The sequence below is a fragment of the Drosophila subpulchrella genome, chromosome X (genome assembly GCF_014743375.2).
Source record: "Drosophila subpulchrella strain 33 F10 #4 breed RU33 chromosome X, RU_Dsub_v1.1 Primary Assembly, whole genome shotgun sequence".
Lineage (NCBI taxonomy): Eukaryota > Metazoa > Arthropoda > Insecta > Diptera > Drosophilidae > Drosophila > Drosophila subpulchrella.
In genome coordinates this window covers 12,901,854-12,923,582 of record NC_050613.1, presented here as the reverse complement: position 1 = coordinate 12,923,582, position 21,729 = coordinate 12,901,854, and the positions used below count along the sequence as shown (strand labels likewise).

The following is a 21,729-nucleotide window of genomic DNA, read 5'->3' as shown; positions in this document are numbered from 1 at the left end:
TGTCCTGCGACTCCCATATCTGCCTGTCTGTCTATCTGTGAAGGTGCCACACCCACTTACGCAGCCAAGCGGAATGTATGCAGTAAGGGCGACTACTGTGTTCCCGCACCTTGGTGTTTCACTGTACGAGCATACATACATATATCACCCCTTTTCCCCTTACAGAGTGTCCATTTTAAATAAATGCTGACAGCTAAATGAAAATATTTAACGTACGTGCTAAGTCCTGCTTCTCCTCCGTTTCGTCCCGTCCATCTGCCCCACTGTCCATCCAATCCAAGCAGGAGTGTGTTGTGTTGTGTTGTGTAGTGTTGACACTGTGTGACGGCTTTTGCCGCTTGGCCGCTGGCAGTTGTCATCGCTGTTTGCCTTCCTGCCAGTTGTTCTTGTTTTTGTTAGCTGTAAATGTTGACAGGATTAGGCATTCAAAGCTCGTCCGCATCATGGCTCCTCTGTCCTTCCCCCCCCCTCCTCCTTCTCTCCTCTGCCATCAACCACACTGACAAAAAAAATCTATATAAAATTCATGTTTAACTTGACACGGTGCGTATCACTCTGATATGTTCAAAAAAGTTAAGATATAGCATTTTCCAGTTTCAGAGTATTTTCAAAAAGATACAATGAATGAAAATTGCATTTTTCAATGATAAAGTTCTAATCAATGTCTTGCTTTCTTACACTATATCGTTTAAACATTATTTTTACAAAATGGAGAGAGAAAATCGCAATTTTTAAAAACTTTTTTACATTATTCAATGCCAAATTATTTGCCGTTGTCTGTATTTTTTACCCTTTATCGATTTCAGATTATTTTAAAAATTAGAGAGAGAAAGAGAAATTTTCAGTTTCCAATAACTATTTTACATTGTTCTGTGATAAAGTTTTAGTCGCTATCTGGCTTTTTTATTCGTCATCGATATCACATAATTTTCAAAGAGAGAAAGAGAGTAAATTGAAATTTTCAATAAAGATTTTACAATATTTGGTAATTTTATTCGTTATTGACATCAAATTATTTTAAAAGAGAGAAAGAGAAACAATTGCAATTTACAATATCTATTTTAAATTATTCATTGGTAAAGTTTTAGTCGTCGTCTTGCTTTTTTACTTTATTGATTTAACCTTAAGTTTTATTGACCGATTTGATTTCTTCCTTTTTTTCGATTTCATATTATTTAAAAAAAAGGGGGAGAGATTAGTACAATTTCCAATATCTATTTTACATTATTTTATGGTAAAATTTTTGTCGTTGTATTTTAAGTGAGAGAGACCTATTAGCAATTTTCAATATCACCAGATGTACACATACATTATAAAATGATAAAAGATATGTGTACATTTACCTGCGAAATGGTAATTTTTTTCCTCAGTGCAGTTCCAACATGCCAGCAGCGGCAATTGTCCTTCGAGCCAGATTCTAAGAGAGTGAGAAAGAGAAAGGGAGATCGAGTAAGGGGGAGGGGAACAATTGAGCCGTAGCCATGGGCCAGCAGCTATTTTGGCTTAATGAGTGCCAGCTTGATTTCGAGCTGTTAGCCAACTGTTGATAACGGATTTTCTGGGTATCGGCGTAACCGGCCAATAAACGGATTTCGCTGTTCTACCAACTGCTGACCCCCTTTGCCAAGCATTTAACGAGTATTATCTATATTTTTAGCCTAAATTCCCACTGCTGTTAAATGGTATTATCTATGTTTTTGTCTTTTCTTACTCAGCATATCCGTTTTGTCGTCTTTAAGGAGGGTACTCCTTAAATGCAACGCCTGTGGGGAGAAAAAAATCGTATTTACGATTACAAACTCAAGCTTAATAATTACTGATTATTTTTTTTCATTGTTATCATAGAGTTATATTGAGTTGTTTTGTAATAAATCATAAATTATCATTTAAATAATCATAAGCGCAATTAATTTTTCAACGATTTGATGTTCTCTCTTATGTTCTGTTTCATATTTTTCTCAGTATTCCCATTAAGTATTCCATAATATCTCAAGAACTTACTTTTTATTATTGCCTTCAATATGAAAATGCCGAGGATTTGTATATTCATAATTTATTTATTAATTTGCACTTAGTTATTTCATTTTTCCTCCCACACTATATTCAGTTAAATGTTCCCTGTTTAAGGGGTTTAACCGAGAATCCTAAGAGCAGCTTGCCTATCCGCATGATAATCAACTGATAATTTTCAGTTAAACCGATTCAGTTCCTTGTAAACTGATGCGTACATACATTTGTACGCTGTTTATTCTGTATCCGTATATGGTTTATTTTACAGCGTTTAATATTTAATCAAGCCAGGCTTATATGTTTGGATTAATTACTTTTGCCCAACTGGGTCAGTCAACTTGACCCACTGAAAACCCATTTAAAATTGCTTCAATTCGTATATCCATATTTCATTTATTCTTCAGCAATTTTAAATCTTTTTCATACCTTTTCATCGCTCTCGGGTCTGCAACTTATTTTGGGCTCTCTGTTTGCTCTGGCTTGTTTGTCTTTTGCACAACTTTAGCACAATTTGCTTTTCATTAGGCGCGACTAGCTGCGTCTCTCTCACTTTCGTTTCATCAAAACGAGACACACACACACAGAAAATTGCTAAGGTGTTTTTTTTTTTTTTCTTGTACATTACTAAAATATATTCTGCTCTGGCTATTGTTGTGGGCTACTACACGCTTTACATTTACTTTAACTTTTTTTTTCCTAATCTAGTCTACAAGGTAAATTCCTCTGGCTTGGTGGCCGTCTCTTTCTCTCGCGGTCACACTCACATACAATACATAATTTGACTAAGAGCGAAAGCCGCAGTAAACAAAATAATTTAATCGAAAGGAGGGCGGGGTATGATGATTTCGGGTTTTTTTTGGGGTAAAACGATCAACGAAAAACATTTCTAGCGATTTTACTCTAGTCCCGTAAAGCTTTCTGCTTTCCCGACTTCTTGCTGGGTCCCGCCGCAGCCGCCGCCGCCGCCACCAGTCGAGTGGGCGTGGTCGCTGCTCCCGCCGACTTTTTGTGCAACCTCTTGTGATAGCTCTGGGCCAGGGAGTTGACAATGGACACCACAAAGTAGCACACCATGCCGATGACAAACGTCTCAAAGATCCGGGACAGCAGGTTGCCCGAATCTCCAGCTCCGGCTGCCGAACCGGCCGCTCCTCGCTGCTGGCGATGCAGCCGCTGTTTCTGGTTCTTCAGGAAGGACTTAAACGGCTCCTGCAGCTTGTGGCCGAGCAGCGGCAGCGAGGCCAAGAGATCGACGGCCCGCTCGATCAGCGTCTCGTTGAAGGCGATGATCACGAAGATCTTCTGGATGTGCATCTTGATCACCGCCTTGCCAATCAGCGTGGCTCCGAAGAACGTCCAGAATGGCACCAGAAAGTGGCCGCAGGTGATTCCTGCCAGATCGAACAGGGGATTGGGAATCTGCAAGGAAGCCAGCACATTTTTTATTAAAGCATTCTAAGGCAATGGAGTTCGAAAACATCAGGATTTTAAATGGGTAGAAAAATATTTAAATCAAATTTCAAAGAGATTCTTCAAATAATTATATTTTTTCTCATTATAATCTTCCTTCATCGATAATTGTTAAGTATCGTTAAGTATCAAAATTAAAATTTTGGTTTTCAGGTCTAATAATCTGCGAAAATATCAGGATTCAAAATAGTTACAAAAAAGTAATCTATATTCTATCATTAAAAATACAAAGAAAAAGAATTTTTAGGTCTACATTCAGTTGGGTTTCAATAAGTGATATGAGACTATAACCTTTCATTTCAATCATTCTTGAAAGTTATCTATTGTAACTTATCAACAGTGATTTTTCAATTAAATGTAAAATTTGTTTTCAAGACTGATTATCTGATTATCTGAGAAGCACGCTGGTTAGCGATTTTCACCACTCACGCTTGCACAGGCCAGGATGCCAAAGAATCCAACGCGCTCCACCACGCGCTCCATGAACAGTTTGCCCTTGTCCATCAGACTGAGGTTCTTTTGGTGGCGCTTTGCGTTCAGAGCCTCGAATTCGGCCAGCTCCTCGGCATCCTCTGGATCGTAGCCGGAAAGCCTCGCCGCCTTGGCCATGAAGTACGGCGGTAGCTCGCCCAGCGCCGTGCCCGCTCCCCAGAGGAAGGCCTCCATTCGCACCTTGGACATGATGGACCAGATGTTTGGCACCCGCTTGTCGTACGGCTCCTCAGGACAGATAATACTGTGGGTTCAGAGAAAAGGAAAGAGTCAATAATGGGCAGATAGGAAAAAAAAAGTAGGTACACTTATCAATTAGTTTAGTATTCATTTCATTTTTAATATGGGGTCTGATATTTATGGGTAACATTTAAGGTGCTTCGAGCCTAACAGAACTATATATTTGAGTCTAAATCTATGAAAGCCTTTAGGGTGTGGAAACTAGGCCTCGCGGTCTTAATTCACCTTGAAAAGTGAAATAAAGGCGCGAATCAAAAATTAATAAGGCAGCACCTACCTATTTTATTTTCTTATATCAAATAAGAGCGCCACTCAAAAATGAGACTCTATTTCACATTTCAAAATGAATGATAATTTTGTAGTCATGGCTTTATTTTACCCTGCTCTATATCACGAAGCCAAGACTTTTATAGGAAACCACACCAATTGATCATAGTGTGGAGTCTAGAGATACTTACTCATCGGGATACGGGGGCTGTGGGAATCGCAGCGAGTTGCACTCGTAGGCGGCCAGCGTGACGCTGGCTATGTGCGGCCCCAAGTAGAGCAGGAACGTGTGCAGCCCAGTGCCCAATCCCACCGAGGACAGGACGCCCAGGCCCAGCCAGTAGACGAAGAACCAGGTGTTCCTACGCACAAACTCGATGGCCAACTGATGGGGGCCGTCTATTTTGTAAATTACGCTAAATACGATGCCTAATACTATCAGGGCGGCCAGCAGGAGTCGCTGCTGCAGTAGCCTGTAAGTTGAAGATGGGTTATTAGTCTCCAAGGATATATCCCGACCAGATAGTGCTCACCTGGTGCTCCACGTACGCAGGAGAGCGGCCAGCTCGAGGCCGCAGTATTTGGTGGTCTGCAGGGGATGTCGCCAGAGGACCAGCTGGCTGCGTTCCGCGCGCTCCTTTTCGCGCTGTTTGTCTTTTTGGTTCTTCTTCTGTGCCTTGCCAGCGGCCGCCGCTGGCAGCAAGGATGCGCTGGTGTCCTGCATGCTGCTACCGCTGAGGCTTCTACTGCTGCTGTTGCTGCTGGAGTTGCCGCTGCCGCTGCTGCTACTTAGCGTTTTCGAGGAGGTTTGGCTGTGGGAGTGGTGGGAGTTCGACTGGGCCTTCAGATTGCCATTGGCCGCCTGCCGCTTGTGGCTCTTGTTGTTGCTGGTGCTGTGCTGTCGATTGCTCTGGATCGCATGGCTACTACCGCTACCGCTACTGCTGCTCTCCTTTTTCGAGTGTTGTGACATTTAAGCGGTTGGCTTGCAAGCGGCTGTGTTTTATTTTAATTTTTTTTTTGGATAAAATAAAAATGGGAAAAAAAGACAGAAAGTCCAATTGGTTAGTCGAATCTCGTTTCGAATCGGTGACCGAAAATTTTAAGATTTTCAAATTTTAGTCCGCTTCCCGACGGCACGCACTGCGAAAAGAGTGTTCGTGAAAAGTGTCGAGACCGAAAAAATGAAAATTGCCCGCCGGTGGCACTGATAAACTGATAAGCTTTCGACTGGCGAGGGTGCAAAGTGTATTCTACTGAATGCTACTCTAATTTCGAATTGTTCCAACGAGCTTGCCCTGATTTCGTTTGTTTTTGTGTCATGCCCTGGCAAAGGGTACTGTCATTTGGACGACAGCTACGAATCAAAAATGTACATGGGCACTGATAAGGGGATACATGCTTATGTGATAATAAACTAGGTTGTAACCCGAGCTCAACGGTTAGAGATAATTTTGAAAGTTCTTAATCTTTGGGTACAATATTTTATCCTCTTATCAGGGCATACAATTTTATGGTTCGCTGTTTAGTTGAAAATCCATTTTCATTTAAGGTTTGAAAAAAAATTATACGATACTTCTTTAACACAATGTTTTAATATTTTTAAGAGAACTGTTTAACTGTTTAATAATTACCTAAGTTGTGACTAAGTGGTTAATCTTTGGCTAAAATATTTTAGCCTCTTATCAGGGAAATTTCATTGTTCGCTGTTTAGTTGAAAATCTATCTTTACTTAAGGTATAAAAAATATGATACGATATTCCTTTAACACAATATGTTTTAATATTTTTAAGAAAACTGTTCAACAAAAATAATATGTAGTTGGGAATTAATGCTAATGTAATAATAAACTTAGTTGTAACCCGACCTTAAGGGTTAGAGATAATTTAAAAAAATGTAAATCTTTGAGTTCACTAGTTTATCCCCTTATCAGGGTATACAATTTTATAGGTAGCTGCTTAGTTCAACATCTCTTTTTATTTAAAGTGAATTAAATAAAATTAAAAGGTGTTCCTTTAATACAATGTGTTTTAATATTATTAAAGAAATAATATGAAAGTTTTTTTCCATGACTCACATTTTTAGTCACGTGTCAGAATTGCCACGATTTCTTATAAGTGATAAGAAGTATGGTAGTGAAAAAAAGCTGAATCATTTTTGTTTTCAAACCAAACTAGAAAAACCAAAAATTCACGTTAAATAAATTAACACAACATTAGTTATTTAGAAAAAAAAAGTTTAAAAAAACAATAAATATAAATGTGATTAAATACGAAATAATCAAAAGGGAATTAAAGTTTGTTGTTTAGAAAATATCTTTGAAAAGTTCTTAAGGGTTTTGCAAAGATTGGATACGAAATCTTTGACTTTTGGTAATATCGAAACTATATCTCGTTGTTGTTATTGTTTAGGAAAGATCTTTGAAAAGCTCCTAGGGTTTTTCAAAGTAAGCGTAGAATATTTTGGACTATTGGTAATATCGAAACTAAATTTTGTTGTTGTTTTATGTTTAGGAAAGATCTTTAAAAAGCTCTTGAGGGGTTTTTTTTTAAAGTAAGGGTACAAAATTTGTTGACTTTTGGTAATATATCTTGCCTTAGGAAAGATCTATGAAAAGTTCTTAACGGGGTTTTGAAATATTAGGGTACAGAATCTTCGACTTGCCTTGACTTGATTTTTTTCTTACATTCTGCGGGTTAGTTGATAGTTTTCTAAATTGAATTTGATTTGCTGGGAAAATGGCTTCAATTTTCGGCAATCTGGCGGTGCCAATGTGTGTGACTGTGTGGGTGTGTGGGAGAGGCGGAAAAGCACAACAACAAAAGCTCCACGAGCAGAACCAACTGCGATTACAACAACAATTACGAGGGACGTAGCGTGAGATTATCATGCGATACTTGAGCACCAATAAAATGAATCCACATGCGCGTAAAAAAACGGGGGGAGAGAGCAAGAAGAAGCAGGAGCACAAAACAGAAGCGATGAGCACAAAGCGGACAGCGAGAAAGACAACAAAAACAAGCTGAGTGGACAAAAACACGACTGTTGTTGTTGTTCTTCTTTATCACTTATTCGTATTCTTTTGTTTTTGTTTTAGTCAGCGAGTTTCGCCATAATTTAATAAGTGTTAAGTTAAGTTTTCCACCGACTTTGTTTTTTTTTTTTCGTGTGGCAATCGTTGCAGCTGTTTTTCCGCCCAGAGTTCAAAAACCCGGGGTCGGGGGGGGTGGTGGTGGCTTTGCGAGGGTTATTTAAAACCACCCCCTAACAACAACAAACCAGACATGGCCCAAAAATCAATTGAACCCACATATATCATTGCCGAACTACCACTGTTTTTGTTATTTTTTTTTAACTTCGTTACTAACTTACTAATTTCCATTGTCACGAGTCACAACAACAACAACAACACTAGCACAGCAATAACAAACAATTCGCAATAGTTGGAAGCTTTTTTTTCTGGTGTTTTGTTTTCTGTTTCTCTATTTTTTGCACCTCTTTGGGCTGTTTTGTAACTAGTCCGCTTTTATCCGGCTTTTTTAGATGTTGGCCTTCTAGTAGCTAACCAGGTGTATTTCATTTACCTGCTTCTTTGACTGTCTGCACTTTGGCACGATCTTTCACATTTAATTCATTGAAAATTACATTAGGGTCGTCTGTGGCTGCCGAAGAAATGCCGAAAACGCCATGCGCAGAAATCGCCAAGTATTCAGTATTTTTGACACAGAGAGAGATGGGCTATATAGCGGTTTTAAAAAAGTTACCTATCGTTAGTGTGACCAGACTTCCCTTGGCGGCAGTGCTGCCCATCAAAACGGGAATGGGCGCCAATTGCAAATGCTAACCACTAACCTTGTTTTTATTGTTTATATCTTGCCTAGTACCACGTCATTTTCTGTGACTCTATTAAACATTGAAAAGAAAAATAATTTGTTTTAATTACAAATTAATATACAATCAATTTCATTAAAGTAAATTGGTAATCTAGGTACATATGGTTTTGCATAATTGGCAGCTCAAAAAATATAGTTTATTTCTTAGTTATACGATGATAGCCTAAAAAAGCGTTTAACAAAATGATTTTTGTTATTACCTAAAAAATACAAGTGTTTTACCAAAAGCAATTATAATCAAATAACTAATTCTTTGTCTTTCAGATTAAATTAAATGATACACCAAAAGATATAATTCCTATTGTTCTCTACTTATAAGAAATACAAGAAAAACGACCAACTCATGGTATGAACTCATTTCCTTTTTAAGTGATAAGAATCCATTGTTCTTTCAACAAAAGTAAAAACAGAAATCACTTATTCCTGTCTCATACCTCGCAATCAGTTTAATGTTAATGATAATATACAATATGGCCATCTGACAGTGATTCCTAGCCAATACCAAAGAAAAGCCATCCCCATTAACACTCTCCGCTTGTTATTTTTGTGGTTTTTGTTTATTTAATAATAGATTAATTACCGTACACTTAACCGAGAGAGTCCTATTCGTAACCATACACACTAAATATGCACAACATTTTGTTGTATTGTAAAAAAAAAGGGTGAAATCATTGAAATAAGCGAACAAAGTACAAGTGCAATCGCACGGATCAAGTACAGCAATGGAAATTAGATGGGCCGTAGGGGGTGTGAATAGATCTGTTTTCGGGGGGGTTAATGGTAGGACAAAGCAGATTTTAATTCAAATACTAACGCATTTAGAAAATGTATATATATAAAATAATGTTCACATAACAATTCTTTTTGTAGTTTTCTTTCTGTTTTTTTTTTGTGGATTTTTTTTGTTGCCCTGTTTCAGATCATTTTCAAGTTCTTTCTTTTTCGTGTGGCATTTCCTGCGGTTTTCCTCAATTCGTTTAGCTAACTCGCGTCCATATTTTAAGCTTGCATGCTAAACACAAAATATATTTTATTTATATATAGATTTCTGTATAGGGGGTAGTTTTCCGCCGCAAACCGGAGCAGAGTTAGTTGACCCTGGCCATGCCGTAGACGTTCTCATCGGAGTAGGCAATGTACAGGAAGTAGTCCTCCTCGTGGTGTTCCTTTAAAAGCGAAAATGGATTAGATTAAGCATGGGGATACGACGATAAGCGGCCGTAGTTACCTGGTACAGGGAGCCCATGGTTGCCGATGTTGGTGGAATGACGTTGTTCACGAAGAAGAAGAGGGCATCCTCGGGACGCAGGTGGATGCGCTTGCGAATGAGGAAGTAGAACTGACCGACGGTCAGGTCGGAAGGCACCAGGTACTTCTTCTTGTCCAAATCACCAATACGCGCCTTGGGAGCCTTCTCGACAATCACCTAATGTTGGAAAAAAAAAACAGGAGGTGAGCTACTTAAATATGCTCGCACTTTAAAGACCCGATTACGTGCCGAAAGATGTTCACATATTTCGCTAAAAATGGCATTTGCATTTCTAAAGTTTCATGTGTGCTCGAATACGTGCTACCTTGGAAATCGAATATAGTTATAACCAGTTCAAGCAGGCTCAAATGAAACTATTTTGTGGTTAATATTTAACAAAACCACGTAATTTGGATTGCTAAATTGTTTATTTAGAATAAGTGTACTATTGATATATCGTCACCTATCATGGACCAAATTGAAATAAAAAGCAGAGAGTATAGAAAGAAAATGTGTTACATATCCGTAACAATTTTGTATACCTTTTATGTAAAGTTATCATAATTACTAAAAACAATTTCGAATATTGATATTAACAACATTAATATAGAATGAGTAATTCCGTAAGAGCAGTGAGTAATTACGTGCTGCATTCAGTAATTTCGTAAGTTTAAACATGCCATTACACAGACGTGTATTTCGTGATTAATTTGAGTTCTATTATTATTATTATTCTATTATTTCAAATCCAATTTAATTAAGGATTATTAATCGGAAATTTTGGAATATAGTTTGAAAATATATGTATAATATATTTATATGCTAATCAAGGTCTCTAGGTCTTAACTGGTTTTTGATTTGCAAAATTAGGGCAATATCTATTGTATTCAAAATCTAAGTAAATTGGATAAGTTGTCAGATGACAGACTTCGTTTTCATTTGTTTTGATGTATTGTTTTGTATTCCAATCAAGGTCTCAAGGTCCTAACTAGTTTTTGATTGGTTAAAATAATGCATTATCCTTTGTATTAAAAATATTAGTGAATTGAACAAGTTGCCAATGCTTTGGCCTAGACGATCCGTTCTAGCCAGGGGGTTATAAGTTAGCCTTTGGCCAAATTATCGATAAACTGGTTTGGCAAACTTTGGAACAGGAAGCGGGGCTCAACATAATGAATACGAAATTAGCAAACTGCTCATCGCACTTGCCAACCCCCTAAAACATCTACTGCAATACCTATCTAAATCCCCCACCAAATTCGTTGGCGTCATTGGCCGAAATCAAGGTGTTGGGGTATGATATTATAGTATGTACAATATATAGAATTCGGATATATATGGTGCGGACCAGCTGGCCTTGCCCCTGCTCAGCTGTTATGTGATTTGTGTTTTGGCATCCGTGCACTTGCCAAAAACAAACGAAAATAACACTCGGATACGGGCAATATTTGGGATGCATATATCGCGTATATGTAGGTTTATACATATGTATGTATGGTCCAAATCAAAATCGAAAACAAGAGCGTGAATATAATGCACTTCTCGTTGCGATTGGGGCACCTTCAGGGTTTTTGTTTTCAGTTGTTTTTTTTTTGTTTTTGTGAAAGGAGTTTGCAGATAAGGTGGTGAAATAGCAGAAAAACAACGAAGAAGAAGAGATTCCCCTCGGTTTTGTTTTTAATTTTTTGTTTTTCCTTCAGCCCATCTATGACTAATTCCAGTCGCAGTTTGTGTGTTTGCGAAAACAAAACGAGCAGCGCTAGTATTAGTGTTTATATTTTTTTATGCGCAGTACTCGCTCGTTTTTGCAAGCAAACAAACGAAATTAAAATCAAAAACAACTGGTTTGTGCACAGCGAGAAAAGGGTGGCCAATTGGACAATACAAGTGTTTATATGTAAAGTATAAGAAATCAAACTGGATTCTAGGCTTATCTCATATAACTTAACTTATTAAATAACAAGTTATATACACATTTTTTTTTCTGTGTAAATGTGAGGGAGGTGAAGAGAGGAAAAAACAGGAAGAGAGGAGAGCACTGAAAAACAACAACACCTTAACAGCTGAGCAAGTGAAATAGCTGCTTTGTTCTCTTTTTGTTGTTTCTTCTGTACATCTGTGTGTTCTGTACGTGTGTGTGTACACAATTTTCATTTGAATTTCATTTGAGTTTTTCGCAAATGTTTTCCCAGCTGCAAATGCATTTTATGCAACCCCACTCGCACGAAGTTTCCCCACCCACCTGCTTTTCCCTGCAATAATACTAACAATCATTGAAATAACCAATATGCGCAGTATCGATTTTCTTCGGTACAAACAAAAAAAAAGAAAAGAAAAAACGACGCAAAACAAACGCATACACAGAAGCACGCACATACACGCATATACATATAGATAATATATATACATATATATATAGACGAATACTTACGGGCACACGGTCTGGATATTTGCGACGGATCTTGTCGCCCTCGGCGCGACGTTTCTCGAAGGCGTGCTCCTCCTTGTATTGGAACTTCATGATTGTGGCTAACAGGTAATTGGCTAGGAAACGCAGCTTTCGGTTGGCTTTTCACTTGTTTCCTTTCGCTTTTCTTTTCAACGGAAAATATCGATGCGATCTGTGTGTGTGTGTGTCCTCTTGTGTTTTCGTGCTCTGTGTTTCGTTCGACCTAACGGGCTGAAATTCAAGTCTAGAGTAGAGGTGGAGGAACATCGATGGAAACATCGATGCAGCGATGTTTTTCAAATTTTAGAAACATCGATGTTTCTTGGCGACTATCGATGTTTTTGACACATCTCTAAACCTGTTCATGAATAAGCTAATCTCCTAAGTTGATCTCCCAGAAGATGATGACTTCTTGAACTTTAATTTGCTTGGCAGAACAATGCTTTTGCTTTAACTTGAGCCATAAAAGTCTATCATTTAATAATTAGCTTTTCGTTTAACATCGATATATCTCCACCTCTAGTCCAGAGTGACCATTGCTGGACTGCGATAGCAAATCGATATTTGAACGCTGTTATCGATAGACAGGCATATATGGACTTGTGTACTCGCTAGGAGGATATTATCGATAGCCCGTATCATCGATGGTTTGACGCAGCAGCCGAGACGTATATTGTTAACTGTTCTCGGGCAAAAAGAAGAAACACACCATCCAATCACAAACAGAAGCAGAGCAGCCAAACAACACCAGGATGAGCAGCCAGGGACACCACAAGATGCAGGGATGCGGAGGCGGTCTGTCCGGCGGCCTGCAGAATGCGGCATCCAGCGCCTCCGGCAAGAATAACGGCGGCGCCCAGGATCAGGAGTTCACCGACGAAATCGACCTGGGCGACCGCTTCTCAGCGGACATGGCCCGCCTCTGCATGAACGAGCGCTACGCGGACGTGGAGTTCATTGTCGAGGAGCAGCGCCTGCCCGCCCACCGTGTCGTCCTTGCCGCCCGCAGCGAGTACTTCCGGGCGCTGCTCTACGGCGGAATGGCCGAGACCACACAGCGTCAAATACCGCTGGAGGTGCCACTCGATCCGTTCAAGGTCCTACTGCGCTACATCTACTCGGGCACCCTGCTCCTCTCGACCCTCGACGAGGACTCCGTCATCGATGTCCTCGGCATGGCCAATCAGTACGGCTTCCAGGACCTGGAGATGGCCATCTCGAACTATCTGCGCCAGTACTTGGCCCTCAGCAATGTCTGCATGATCCTGGACGCGGCGCGACTCTACAACCTGGAGGAGCTCACCCAGGTGTGCCTCATGTTCATGGACCGCAATGCCGCCGAGCTGCTGCAGCACGACTCCTTCAAGACCCTGTCAAAGGTGGGTTTAAATCGTATTGATTGATTTTATATAATCCTAATGCTAATCACTGCAGGAATCGCTGGAGGAGGTGCTGCGACGCGATTGCTTCTTTGCCCCCGAGGTGCAGATATTTCTGGCCGTGTGGAAATGGAGCCGCTACAATCCCAATGTGGATATCCGGTCGGTTGTCAGCTTTGTCCGCCTGCCGCTGATGAACCTCGAGCACCTGCTGCAGGTGGTGCGGCCATCGGGTATCCTGGATCCCGACAAGATCCTCGACGCCATCGACGAGCGGAGCACCTCGAAGACGCTGCCCTACAGAGCGGCCCTCTGGCCAGAGGAGAACGTGGCCACGGCCAAGTTTCTGTCGCGCTGCATTCAGGGCGAGTGCCGCACCGCCCTGCTGGACGGCGATGTGACCACCTACGACATGGAGCACGGCTATACGCGCCACTGCATCACGGACAGTAACGATGCGGGCATTGTGGTCGAACTGGGCACGCTCTGCATGATCAATCACATCCGCATGCTGCTCTGGGACAGCGACAGTCGGGCGTACTCGTACTTCGTCGAGGTGTCCGGCGACCAGCAGCATTGGGAGCGCGTGGTCGACTACAGCGACTACCACTGTCGCTCCTGGCAGTACCTGTACTTCGAAGCGCGTCCCGTGAGATTCATCCGCTTGGTGGGAACCCAGAACACAGTCAACCGAGTAAGTTAGCCCCTCGTTGGGGCTTGTGCCTTGCATATTACAATGTCTTAATCTTGAATTTAATCTCCCACAAATAGGTATTCCATGTGGTGGGACTGGAAGCTATGCACACGGCCAAGGTACCGCGACTCATCGACCATTTTGTGGCGCCCAAGGCGAACGTGGCCACCATCGAGATGAGCGCCATTGTGACGGACGGCGTAAGTCGCACTCGGAATGCTCTGATCAATGGAGATTATGTGCGATATGACTGGGACTCGGGCTACACGTGCCACCAATTGGGCAGCGGTGAGATTGTCGTCCGTCTGGGGCAGCCCTATCACGTCGGCTCCATGCGCCTGCTGCTGTGGGACTGCGATGACCGCACCTACAGCTTCTACATCGAAACCTCGACAAACCGAAAGGACTGGCAGATGGTGGTGGACAGACGCAATGACAAGGCACGTTCATGGCAGAACTTCCACTTCGCTCCACGACCCGTCGTCTTTATCCGCATTGTGGGCACTCGGAACACAGCAAATGAGGTTAAAAGTGGGCCCGAGCCTTTAAGATTTTTGTACTTATTGCTTATTTCTTTCAGATCTTTCATTGCGTCCACCTTGAGTGCCCCACCCAGGACAAGGGTTACCTAAAGAAGATTGCCGATATGGAAAAGGAGAAGGAGAAGAAAGAAAAGGAGCGGGAGAAGGATAAGGCAGTCAAGGCTGTAGATGACAATATTGCCTCTACCTCGGGATCCTCGTTGGTTGTCCTCGCCGAAAGTCACTCCACCTCTACCGGCAGTCAAAGCGTCTTAAAGTCCACCCATTGGCCGCCACAGACACAGTCTCCCAAACCGGAGCAGACCAAGGAAAAGGCAGCGGCCGTAATGCCCTCCATGCCAACCAACTCCCCGTTCAACACGCCGACGCTACCGGCTCCCCTGACTCCAGCCGTCTCGTCGCCACTTATGCAGGAGCGCAACGAGCCGAGGAAGAGTCCAAACGCAAGTTCCAACACCAGTCCCAGTCCCAGTCCAAGCAGCAATCCAAGTCCAAGCCAAAGTAGGAGCAGAAGCGAGAGTACGGAGGCTGAACCAGTGCCACCGTTGGTGGAGCTGGACACGAAGGAGTCGCGCTGAGCCCTGCAGCAGATGATGATATTTTGTACTTGAAATACTCCTGTGGTCAAACTGTTAATCCCCGGCAGACTGTGTGTATCCTGTTAGTTGCGCTTAGTTGTAGTTTGCAGGCTGTGCTGCCCTTGTTATCTAGTCCTCCCCAGTGCCCGCCCCGAATCATTCGCATCGCTAGTTGTTTTTGCGCTCTTACCTTAATCTATATATAAAAATTATATATGTATGTATATTTATGATTTATTGTGATCCAAAATGAGAATTCCTTTTGTTTGCAAGGCAGCAGAGTTATTTACTTAAGCAATACCACTTAATTCTATGCACATATCGCGAATTCGAATCCGATTTCCGAACAGCTGTACCAAAATTGTATACGATATCCGATCACCGAGTCGGATTCTGTCCAGAGTTGTGTCCTGTCCAATGTCCTTAACCAATACAATCCAGTTGATCCGCAACTCATAGTCTAGGCTCTTGGAGCGGCCAAAAAAGTAAGCTCCATTTATTAGGCAATTTTTGTCATAGTTTGTACTGCACCCAAATAAAAGCTAACCAAAAAAAGAATTGCTGTGCTCTTGTTTGACTGCCGTAGCAATTATGATAGCAGGCTGACTCGATAATGATGGCAAGATCGTGATAAGCCCGAGATCACACCTAATTACAGGATAGTATCGGGAGAAGATGACGGTCTTTTTGTTCACAGTGGGCGAGGAAGTGTGAGGAAGATGGCGATGTGCAAGCATCAAAGCGACTCTTCACAATACTGCACACTCCGCTCAATTGCGGTTAAAGTTTCGTTAAATTTTTGGGAACGCTTATCGTTTACAATTAATATTAGTATTATTTAATTACAAAACAAGAATACTTTCCATTTGCTGTTTTCCAACAATTTGAAAGAACTTTTTTGTTTTTAAATTCCTGAAGGGCGTTTAAACGTTTTAAAGGACCGCGATACTTTAGTACCCCGGAAACTTTAGCCAACTTTTCCGAAGAACTTGTCATTAGCTCCAGATTCCCGTTGAGAGACTCGAAATCTTTTAAGATATATTATTTATTTGTATCGCACTTTTATTTTTTAAATTCAGATTCTGGATTTAATTCCCCTTTTTTTTAAAGCTCTATTCGAACAGTGTTGGAAGTTTACAAGTAATTTTAGTGTGATCTATATAAAAAGGTTTTCACATTATGTACCTATTTTAAGACATTGGTAGAGCTTATAAGAGAAGTAATCTAACTTACATCGATCCATACATAGTAAAAAAAAGACAAACAAAAATAAACATAAAGAAATATTACACATATTACACAAAAAACCTCATTGTAAGTGTCAAGATACTCTGATATCCTGCTCCTTTTCGTTTTCTACATATTAAAAAGGATTTTGTAAATCATAAGAAAAACCCTATAGATAATTAAACAATAAACTGTTCTTATATAAGTATTATTATCAAATCTCCAGGCAGTTGACTTGGCAAAACCTATTCCAGCTCTTTCCGGGTCAAATAGGCAGGCCTTTTACTTGTTCGAAATTCAGGAAGCATCCCACGTTAAATCTTAATAATTAAGGAAACAACAGTCGGATAAGACTAAATTCAATTAAAATTATTATCAACTAACCTATGCATAACCAATGTATAGGCTGTCTTTGGACCGATACCGGGGATTTTCTGCAGTTCCTTTACGCTGCCCCTGTTGAGTAGGTCAAGAAGTAAGCTTTTATTATGGGTCATCCCTTCCTCGGGTGGAGAAGATATGTTCTTTGAGCGACTTCTTTTTGGGGGGCTTCCGTTCGTGTTATCAGATCCTTAAAGTGGGGATGGAAGCGGAATGATTATGGCTTTCTGAATGTTGCGATCTTCGCAAATTAATTACTTTGGAAATGTCCGTGAAGTTCTTCAATATGCGGTTGACTATACGCAAGGAGCGTCGGAGAATAGACGGTTGCTTGGGGTCAGGTTTCAAAGTCTCCTCCGTTGGCTGGATCCCGCTGAGTTCCTTCGGTATGCTGGAATTCGTCGGGAATTCTAGGGTTGTTTTTCTGGTACTCACCTTTTCTTGGCTTCGGGGGTCAGGCCCAATTCGGAACGTGTCCGCTGGAGAACGTTGGTCAGTTTTCGGGTTTTGGGTTGGGAACACACTGGCTATTCGGATCGGCGGCTTGGCGTTTGATTGCCTTCAAGCTGCTGCACTAAGGGCTGACTTTGCGGAAGACGTGAGCCGTCCGTGTGGCCAGCGATTGCTGCAATCAGAGCAAGATAGAAGACAGAAACCTGAGTAAGTGCATCATTCGACTTGCGGTCGTTGCGGTTGGATTTAGTTATCTATATAAACGGGTCACACTCGGGGCGGTGTCGTAGTGTGCAATGGAGCAGCCCAGCGAGAAGCAGCTGGAGGACGCGGATGACCAAAAGGGGGAGCAACTTATAGAAGAATATATCCAAAATATTTTGGATTGTGGTCTTGAACGGCAAGAGGATGAAGACCGACTCGATAAGGATATCGCAAAGGAGCACGTGGAAGAAGTAAAGAATAGTCCGAAGATTGAGAACGATCAGGACTCGATGGAGGATCCGGAACATGAAGAATTGAGGAGAGGTGAATGTCAACAGGAAAGTATTCTAGCGGAGCACTTGGTAATAGAAAAACTGGACGAAAATGTTTTAAAAAATAAAGATCCTAAAGAAAAACAAGAGCTCGAAGAAGAAATTCCCGAATTGAATAGCAAACTTAAGGATCAGCTCTTAGAAAAAGAATCTGAATCTGAATTCAAAGGACAACTACAAGATGAACTGGATGGAAACACGCAGACCGAGGAACGTTTGCCAATAAATCTGAAAGACCAGGCAGTTCTGGTGAGAGACGAGTCTTTAGAAAACGAAGAACAGCATCCACAAATCTCAGAGAACACGGAGCAGCTCACAGATAATCTTGAAAATCTGGAGAAGCAGGATAATCACAAGGAGCAAGCTGCTGGGGAATGCACCGAAGACAACCTGCAGGACCCAAGTGTGGACACCCAGAATAAGGAGAACAAAGACAGAATTGAGGAAGAAGAACAGGAGAATGGGGAAGAACACGGGGGAGAAGCATCTAAACCAGAAGAGGATCTCCCCAACGAGCAAGTTACCCAGTTCCTCCGCCAACTGGTTAACCAACTATGGCCCGACCTAGAAGCCAATCCAGAACTCCGTTTAAACAGAGCCAGTGCCAAAGGTGACAACTATTTGGGTGTGGTTTGGCGGTTACAGGTGGCTTCCGACTTGAAACGCAGCCTGGTGGTGAAGCTTCCTCCCCAGAATCGCGTGCGCCGCAAGCAATTCTTCGCACGACCTTGTTTCCTGAGGGAAACGGCAGCATACCAGGTGTTCCTGCCACTGGCTGCGATGATTCAGGAGAAGTGGAAGATCCCCGCAGAGGATCGTTTCCGGCAGCACGCCCTTTGTTTCGGAACTCGTCAGGATGAGGCGAACGAATGCATTGTACTGGAGGACCTATCTTGTTCTGGTTTCCATCTGCACAATCGCTTCCTGGACTTATCCATCGAGCATGTGCGTCAGGTAATCTGCACCTATGCCAAATTACATGCGATTTCTCTGGCCGGGAAGCGTCAATTTCCTGAGAGAATGTATGAACTCCAGAAGCTGGTTGACATCTTTGAGCAGCGACGTGAGGATCACGCTTTGGGTGTCTACTTTGAGAATCTCAAAGGGAGTGCCCTTTCTTCACTGCTCTCACCAGGGGATGATCCCTACAGGGTTCGCCTGGAAGAGTACTTTGCCAGAGGATCGTACTTTGAGCTGCTGCTCCCTTTGGTCAGCGGATCCAATTGCGAACCCTTCGCTGTTATCTGCCATGGTGATTGCTGGAACAATAACATCCTTTACAAAACAACAGGAGGGGGGGATCTAGAGGATGTTCGTCTGATCGATTGGCAACTGATGCGATATGCCTCCCCGGTCACCGATCTAGCCTATTTCCTCTTCACATGCACCTCGCAAGAATTCCGGCAACAGTACCTCAATAATATGCTGGAGGATTACTACGAGGAGTTGGGTCTACAGCTAAACAGGTAAGAAAAACAAAATCTGAAATATTCGATTGTAGTAGTACAAGCCACTTTTGTAATAGATTAGGCGAGCAGTTGGAGGAACTTCTTCCCCGTCCTGCCTTCGATGACCAGGTGGCCACCAAAGCTGCTGTGGGCCTGCTCCTTGCCATGATGGTTCTGCCCATCGTGACAATGCAGGGCCAGGATGTGCCCGACCTTCAAGCGATTAGCGACCGAATCGAGGCCGGAGCCACCACGGATCTGCAGGGCGCCGGATTCCTGGGCGTGGGCAATGAGGCGACTTTCAAACGGCGTATGCGTGAGGTGATCCTCGACTGCGTGGACTTTAACTATATCTAGCAATGGGTAAGGGAGCTCACCTTTTGGCGAACCACTTGGACTCGGACTCAGGCGGAGCTTCTTGGCCAAAATGACCAACGTCTCGCTAAGATAGCATCGATGGGTACTGATGCAGGCCAGGAAGGTTATATACGATTGCGCGGTGAGCGAATCTGGAAAGGATAAGGGGATTAAGTACATATATTTAGTATTGGAATTTTAAACAGGATATTTATACTATTAATAAATGCTTTAACACGACAGATGCTTTGAAGGAATTAAATTTTTTGACTTTGTTTTGAAACTAAATGAAGTATAAGGTGACAATGTCGGAAAGCATTTGTATGAAAAAAAGAAAAATATGGCTCAAGTGCATGTTTCTAAGCATTTTCAAAAAATCATAAAAAATGTAAGCAAACTGATTTTTGAAAAATTTTTTTTGTAGTTACTTATATTTTTGTTTGGAGAAACGTTTTGCATCAAATACATGAAGAAAAAGAAATTTATTGGTATGATTTAAATTGTGGTGTTACTACTCAGACTAAAAAGAAAACACAAAAGAACAACAAATGTTAATGTTAATTTTTGCCATTCTTAGCTAAAGAATTTGATGTTTGAAAAATGCGAAAATTGGCAAAGTGATAGGGATCAATAACATTTGTAGCAAGCTGTTCAAAACAGTCGGCCTTTTAGCTGTACGCCTTGATTTGGCTAAACTACGACTGAAAAACCACTAAAAATGAGTATTTTTGAACAAAATCATAGTCACAAAAAACCCCTTACAAGAAACGCAAAAATGCCTCAAAAAATAAAAGTTCCTTTAAGTGATAAGAATCGATGGCATTTCCGGCAAGCTGCTCAAAACAGTCGGTCTTTTTGCTGTACGACTTGCTTTGGCTAAACTACGATGGAAAAACCAAAAACAAAAAATTTCGCATTTTTTTCAAAAATCTGAATCGATTTTTTCGCCCTAAAAATTCAGTTTTTTGGCTGCCATAACAAAAATATACGTCAGAATGAGGAATGTCATACCTCGTTGAGCTCGTTGCTTAATTTCCAATCTATTGGCATTCTAACCTGAAAATTTTTCATTTTTTCCATTTTTCGCAAAAAAAGATGATGTAACCCCTTACAAAAAATGCGAAAATTGGCCAAAAAATAAATTTTCCTTAAAGTGATGGGGATCGTTAGCATATTTAGCAAGCTGCTCAAAAAAGTCGGTCTTTTTGCTGTACGCCTTGATTTGGCTACACTACGATGAAAAAACCGAAAAAAATGTCGCATTTTTGACCAAAATCTTAATCTCGTATTTTTGACGAAAATCAGAATCCATTTTTTCGCCCTAAAAATTCCGTTTTTTGACTGCCATAACAAAAATATATGTCAGAATGAGGAATGTCATACCTCGTCGAGCTCGTTGCTTAATTTCCAATCTATTGGCATTCTAACCTGAAAATTTTTCATTTTTGCCATTTTTCGCAAAAAAAGATGATGTAACCCCTTACAAAAAATGCGAAAATTGGCCAAAAAACAAATTTCCCTTAAAGTGATAGGGATCGTTAGCATATTTTGCAAGCTGTTCAAAACAGTCGGCCTTTTAGCTGTACGCCTTGATTTGGCTAAACTACGACTGAAAAACCACTAAAAATTAGTATTTTTGAACTTAATCTGAAGTATAAAATCGCTAACCCAAAAAAGTGATTTTAGTCAAAAAATCCTGAACTCATAAAGGGATTGTTTGTTTAAAAGTAATTATGCCGTCATTTTTAAATTTATGATAACAACTTTTAGCTTTTATAGACATAACGAATACATTAATTTTTTTATTGTTCTATATTCATTGATTGTCTTTGGGATAACTTATACGGAGACCTCTGTTCACGGCAGCATAAAAGTAAAATCAGAACAATAAACCAGTTGCGAAAATCGAACAGTGGGAGTGAAAAAGACAGAGAGGGGTGAAAATCCAGCAAGCGAAACGGAAGGAGATAGCAATCGAGCTGGTTACCTGACTTAAACAAAAAATTTACATTAAACAAAAATTTTAAATGTTTGTCAAATACGTTTAAAATATTTTTAATAACT

At 41.1% G+C, this 21,729-nt stretch overlaps 4 protein-coding genes and 1 long non-coding RNA gene across 5 annotated transcripts; 2 read left to right on the top strand and 3 right to left on the bottom strand.

Moving 5' to 3' along the window:
* Positions 1-2,383: 2,383 nt before the first annotated feature.
* On the bottom strand, positions 2,384-8,180 carry LOC119558396 (vacuole membrane protein 1). The gene is made up of 5 exons (XM_037871923.1): positions 8,064-8,180; positions 5,013-5,475; positions 4,671-4,952; positions 3,910-4,216; positions 2,384-3,429 (listed from the first exon to the last, which is right to left on the bottom strand). Exons 2-5 carry the CDS (start codon positions 5,450-5,452, stop codon positions 2,911-2,913), a joined length of 1,548 nt encoding a protein of 515 aa, XP_037727851.1. The 5' UTR covers positions 5,453-5,475; positions 8,064-8,180; the 3' UTR covers positions 2,384-2,910.
* A 740-nt stretch (positions 8,181-8,920) lies between these two features.
* On the bottom strand, positions 8,921-12,317 carry LOC119556113 (gamma-aminobutyric acid receptor-associated protein). The gene is made up of 3 exons (XM_037867985.1): positions 12,053-12,317; positions 9,601-9,798; positions 8,921-9,538 (listed from the first exon to the last, which is right to left on the bottom strand). The coding sequence occupies exons 1-3, from the start codon at positions 12,140-12,142 to the stop codon at positions 9,461-9,463; spliced, it is 366 nt and encodes a 121-aa protein (XP_037723913.1). The 5' UTR covers positions 12,143-12,317; the 3' UTR covers positions 8,921-9,460.
* Positions 12,318-12,693: 376 nt separating this feature from the next.
* Positions 12,694-15,513, top strand: LOC119556112 (BTB/POZ domain-containing protein 9). Its single transcript, XM_037867984.1, has 4 exons — positions 12,694-13,449; positions 13,505-14,143; positions 14,221-14,667; positions 14,724-15,513. The coding sequence occupies exons 1-4, from the start codon at positions 12,823-12,825 to the stop codon at positions 15,261-15,263; spliced, it is 2,253 nt and encodes a 750-aa protein (XP_037723912.1). The 5' UTR covers positions 12,694-12,822; the 3' UTR covers positions 15,264-15,513.
* Positions 15,514-16,307: 794 nt separating this feature from the next.
* LOC119556114 lies at positions 16,308-17,430 on the bottom strand. Its single transcript, XR_005219955.1, has 3 exons — positions 17,130-17,430; positions 16,875-17,061; positions 16,308-16,810 (listed from the first exon to the last, which is right to left on the bottom strand). It is a non-coding gene; the product is annotated as an uncharacterized LOC119556114 (long non-coding RNA).
* Positions 17,431-17,620: 190 nt separating this feature from the next.
* On the top strand, positions 17,621-19,948 carry LOC119557469. The gene is made up of 2 exons (XM_037870235.1): positions 17,621-19,326; positions 19,386-19,948. The coding sequence occupies exons 1-2, from the start codon at positions 17,621-17,623 to the stop codon at positions 19,663-19,665; spliced, it is 1,986 nt and encodes a 661-aa protein (XP_037726163.1). The 3' UTR covers positions 19,666-19,948.
* The last annotated feature ends 1,781 nt before the right edge of the window (positions 19,949-21,729 follow it).